Source organism: Gavialis gangeticus, unplaced genomic scaffold (assembly GCF_001723915.1).
Source record: "Gavialis gangeticus isolate Ggan-Ray unplaced genomic scaffold, GavGan_comp1, whole genome shotgun sequence".
Classification (NCBI taxonomy): Eukaryota; Metazoa; Chordata; order Crocodylia; family Gavialidae; genus Gavialis; species Gavialis gangeticus.
In genome coordinates, this window is record NW_017729024.1 from 104258265 (window position 1) to 104264018 (window position 5754).

Below are 5754 nucleotides of genomic sequence, written 5' to 3' on the forward strand. Positions count from 1 at the left end.
TATGGGGGGGGGTGATGGAGGGTGGGGGGGTGTATGGGGACCCCCCCACACTCCCCCATGGTGCAGCAGCAGGTGGGGGTGCTCAGGGTGCCTGGCAGGGTGTAGCTATGGCCAGTGTTGCACGTCAGCGAGAGGTGCATCCTCTGCTGGACAATCTGTATTGCCAGCACTCCCTGCGCTCACCGGGCATGGGAGAGAAGCCCTGCATGCTAGAGCTGGCTGCCTTCCCTGCCCACCAGGGGAAAGTGCCTGGGGCTTTCTTCCCATGTTGCACAGCCCTGGCAGGGAAGGCAGCTGGCTCCAGCGCATGGGACTTCCTTCCCCCATGCCCAGTGAGTGCGAGAGCTGCATATGCACGCGGGGAGCACTCGCTGTAAAAAGTGTGGCAGTGGCCGCAGCTGCACCCTGCCAGGCACCTGTGCTGGGCATGAGTACCGAGCACACCCGCCTGGTGCTGCCACGTACCAGACAGGTTGTTTCTGTACCACTGGTGGTACATGTACCACAGATTGGGAACCACTGCTATAGGGTAAGCAACCTTTACCCACAGAGTCAAGATACAGTCAGCCAGGTTAGAGGAATCAACACTACTCCTAACACCTCCAGAATCAGAAAATACAAAGGTGGCTTAGAGCCAGAACTGAAATCACTGATCTGGGATGGACAGAAATAAAAATGTGTTGGTATTGAGGAAGACTGGGAGAGAGGCAGCATTCAGATTTAATAATCACGATTATAATTGTTATTGCACCAATTTCTTCTTTTCAGAATAGTGGTATATATTTCCACTGATTTTTCAAAATGTGTGCAAGAAAGCTCCATGAGATGAAAGCTCTGCCAGTAACCGTAGCTGTTAACAAAGTAACTTGGATTTTGTATTAGACTAGCAAATTATGTGTTTATCTATTTGGCTGGTACATGTTGCACTAGACTAGTGGTGGCCAGCCTGTGGTACGGGTGCTACAACTAGCATGGGCAGCCACTGTGTTGCATGAGGCAGATTAGAGAGGGAACAGGCAACATAGCAGCAGATACAGCAGGGAGCACTGGGCACGAATCAGAAGGCTGAGCAGCAGATTGCCTAAACAGAGGTTTTCGACCTGTAGTCTGCAGACCGCCGGGGGTCTGCAGATTATGTCTAAGGGGTCCATAATAACTATGATCAATCAACAGTATATGAATACCCACCCTTACAATTCAAAGGTGTCTGTATCTCCATTCAAAATTTCCAAACAGGTCTGCACCTCCATTCAAAATTTTTTAGGGGCCAGCAAATAAGAGACAAAGGTTGAAAACCACTGGCCTAAAGGAAAGGGATCGGAGTGGTACTCAGGAAGGTGCTAGGCTTACTTGTGGCACACTTACCAATAAAGTTGGCCCTTGTTGCATTAGACTGTCACTGTTGTGACTGAGCAGTAAAAGACATGACATCCTGATGGAGTCTATTTTTATGGTAAATTTAAAACAAATACACTTAGAAACAATAATTGTGATTACCTACAATGGCAACCTAGAATGGTAAATAAGGCAACACATTAACAAGCTTCAACCCAATTGTACTAACAAAAATCTGCAGCAGCACACGTGAAAACTAACACACACAAACACCTACCTTTTGTAAGGTCACAGTGTACTGTTCCCATATCAGCTCTTCCATGCCTGAGGCCTGTTGCATGGAAGAAAAAAAAAGAATTAGCCATCTAGCAATGCACAAGTACCCCAAACAAAAAAAAGTCAGAAAGACCATATTCAAAAAACTGTTGAAACAGAAACCTGTATTGTAATTTTTAGTTGAGTCGCTTATGAAACAAATGAATTTTTATTTCAAGTGACAATGGAATTAACAGAAAAAAACAGTAGTTAGTTTGGGAGAAGAAATGTGTATTAGACTTTTGCTGGTTAAATATGTGCATATGTTTATGCACGTGTCAGGGCATGGCGTATGTCTGACCAGCCAATAGAAATGGGATTGGGTATGCCCACCCACACTATAAACTAGCTTTAAATCTGGCTAGTTCTGCTAACACTATGAGTGAAGACAGGGCAGCAAGGCCTTCAACAAGTTCTCTGTAGACCTCAGATACGTACTCTGTGGCAGCTGGCACTGAAGTCCATGTTGCCTCAACTTCCCTGGCATCACCTCTATTTGACAGATAAAAATTAACTTGAGTACGTTTTGTATGTAGCAATCATACTTCCATTTTCCCATGAAGACATCCTCTCTTTGTGCATACACGTGTACTCACAGATGATCTGATAGTTATTGGAAAACCTGTGCTTTCTACAAGTTATCCAAGTTTGATAAAAGGTAAAAACAACACAAATTTAAGCCTCAGGAAGATTTAGACTATGCACACAGCAAAGTTTCCTGAACAACGATGGGAAATTTGACCATTTGGTTCCACATTCTAAAACAGGAGTTCCCAACCTTTTTATGCTAAGGACCAGCAAAACGCAGACAAGAAGTGACCGTGGACCGGCAAGCTGCAGACCAGCAGTGACCAGCATACTGTGGGTCGGCAGTCAACCCCCCGCCTTTTTTTTCCTCAGTATACTTCCAGCCCGCAGTTTGCCGGGGTCCACAGACACTTCCGGTCCACGGCAACCAACCCTTCGTGGCCCAGTACCGGGCCGCTGCCCTGGGGTTGGGAACCCCTGTTCTAAATGCATAAGTACACAAATGACGATGGTCTAAAATTTTTAGCAACAGTATATTTTGGGAAGGAATTCCCACCCTCCTCCCACCCCCAAAGTAAGTGGGGGGGGGGGAAGGGGGGTGGCAGAGAAAGAGCAAAGCAGACAAACGGAATACCACCTCTGGGATGATGTTAGGGCTCTAGTTCAACAGAACTGCCCTGCCAAACTAGTATTGGACTTTTGTCCCTTAAAATATTGACAGGCAGGGGCTCAGACAGCCATATAGTTGGTTCAGATTCCAAAGAAGAGCAAGGGAGAGTGCCGATATTCACCAATAGCATAAGTAAGAGTTCAGAAGAAATTTGGAAGAAAAGCCGAAGTCAACAGCACACTTATGTATTTACCTCTCAAGTGTTTTCCTGAATTTGAACTTCAAGCATGACTAGTATGGACAGTGGTATAACAAGGGTAGGGCAACACTGGGGGCAACTGTACCAGGTACCCAGTTGACAGACCACTGATTACTGAGGTCCAACAAAAACCCGTCTCAAAACCTTGGCCACCTGAATAGTACCATAGTTGGGACTGAGGCTTTCAGAGATGAGATGGTGTGAAGTCTCTTGGATCACTTGCCCTTGGATAACAACTAAAGCTAGTTGCAGTGTGTTTTTCCCTCCCTCCACTCCAAGGAACATTCTAAGTTTTCAATGGAAAAAACAAAACAAAGGATCAAAAACAACCAAAAACATGCAGCCACAACCTGACTACATTTACAACTTCCATTATGTAGGGTCTCTTGCTGACACCCTATGGTGCATCATGGGGATCAGATGGATGTGATGCCTTACAGGATGTATAGTTCTTTGGGAACTGTAACCTATGAAGACTGGGGGCACAAGGCACTAAAACAACAGCATTTCCTAATCCAAACCGCCTGCGTACAAACTCTGTTGCAATTCAGGTTTTTCTTGACTGAAAGAGAATACTTTCCATGGATTTTTAATTTAAAAAAAATAAAATAAAATAGTATTTTATTTATTTAAAGAAAAATTTGGCCTTAAAAAAGGATTAAGTAGAATAGAATAGAAATAGCATTCTAAGTGGTACAGCTAATGGTGTAAAAACGGTCCCGCCATATATTCAATAACTCCTCTATACTCCACCCCCCACCCCTTCAGAAAGCTCAGTAATAGTTCCAATATAGTTTGTTTTCTAATAGCAGAATCCCTCTTTATTAAGCACGCAATTTATGTTATTTTCTTGGATAGTCGAGACAAGAACCCCACAGTCATAAATGAGAGACTCCATGCAAAGGATTCTGGGCAAACCTTGAATGTTGAGATGATGACAGCATTTCAGTGTGGAATCATTGTATAAACAAGTTGAAAATACCTTTTTATGTTATTTAAAGAGTACCCACAATATTGACTGTTCATTTCAGTGAGCATGCAATACAAAAATAAACATCATAAATATTATAATTATGTTGGCATATGCTAATGACTTACAATATGATGCTATTTATAAGGATGTTCTCATTCAAAATAGATTAATTTAAATGTGCAAACAAAAACATTAGAAGCCCAAGAAAACAAGGAAAGCTACAACATGAGGACTGGAAGTGTAGGCATTACTGGCTTGTTTTTAGGTTTGCTTTTTTGTAGGGGAGGGTAGTGAGGCATTTGTAATAAAACCAATATTTAAAATATCCGCCTTCTCATGTGGCCAAGGAAGTCAAAGACAGGTATAACTATAACTGTTTAACATTCATGCCTTAGGTTAACAAAATTAACCTACTTGTTGAAACAAGGTCAGTCCAATCATCTTCTGTGCAATTCAAAGCACTTCATGTCACCAGCTGACTATTTTTACTAGACAATCTTTCAGCTAGCTACTACTTTACTGTTTCTCTCTACCCACTCCAAAACACAGGAAAATCCTATATAGAACCCCCACACCTCATTGATGAGTTGTTCAATTCTACTTTTCTAGAATTTTTTTTTTTTTAAATAAACTATATGAAGCTTGTGGGAAAGGTGACATCAGATCTCATTTCAATTCTAGCAGTTTCCTTTGAAGAGAGCTTTAAAAGTATGAGCAGATGATGTGAAGGAAGAGTAGTTAAAACTCAGATATCTCCCATCTACAAAACCCCCTAAGGCCAACCCTGTACATGGGAGGTGAAGGTCTGAAGGTAGTAAATGTGGTTTTGCCAGCTCATCCAGAAACTCTAGGCTCTTTTGAAATGTCCTCACCTACCCTGGTCCCCTGAAGGCCTGTCAAGTGGCTGCTTTACAGGAATGGTTCCAATCCTAGAAGGCAATTGCCACAGAGCAGGAAATTATGCAAAGCACAGCAAAGGTGGGGAAAGTTTCTGGAGTTGATTTATGGGATTGCAGATTTACAATAGTGGGAGACTTTGTCAGGAGAAGGAGACACAAAGAAAAAGTTTAGGGATCTCAAAAGGAAGAACACAAGTAAAGAAAGGTGGGCCTCATCTACATTGTACTATGTAGGGCACTGACAACCATAGGGGGAAAAAAAACCCAGAAACCCCCCAAACCACCCAACAGTGCTTTAGTGCTTTATGGAAGAGGAATCACACTAGTTTACTCCTGCTCCCCGGCATCTGTATAGCTCGTGCACTTCAACAGCACTTTGGCGCTTTTATCTAATAAAATCCAATCTGATTCAATCAGCTATTAAATAAAAGTGCCAAAAGCCCTGCTGAAATGCGCAAGCTATACAGATGCTGGGTGAGCCTTGTCAAATTGATGCAACTCCTCTTTCGGACATGTACTGTGCTTGGTGCAGGGGCATGCCAAGCTGAAAGTAAAATGCTGTTGGGTTTGTTTGCTTTTTTTTTTTTTTTTTTTGGGGGGGGGGGGGGGGTTGGGGGGAATCCCATATCTGTAAGCAGTCATAAAGAACAAAATGTACCATGCAAAGAACAAACCATTTAAAACTTTATTTTGCTTGAGTATGAATTAGGACAGCCAAGTGTTGGTTGGTTATGGCAAAAAATAGAAGGAAAAAAGGAATCCATTTACTTCCTTTAATAAAGATATCATCAATAATTAAGGCCCTGCAGGAAGTTCTATCAAGGACAGTCTTCTG

At 42.8% G+C, this 5754-nt stretch overlaps 1 protein-coding gene across 6 annotated transcripts in view; it reads right to left on the reverse strand.

Moving 5' to 3' along the window:
* The window catches only part of TJP2 (tight junction protein 2), a 104218-nt gene that overhangs the window by 44284 nt on the left and 54180 nt on the right, over positions 1-5754 (reverse strand). For all 6 annotated transcript variants that reach the window (XM_019517483.1, XM_019517484.1, XM_019517486.1 and 3 more), the window contains one exon: positions 1613-1666. In XM_019517483.1, coding sequence (XP_019373028.1) covers positions 1613-1657 — 45 coding nt within the window. In that variant the 5' untranslated portion in view covers positions 1658-1666. The remainder of the gene's footprint in view (positions 1-1612; positions 1667-5754) is intronic.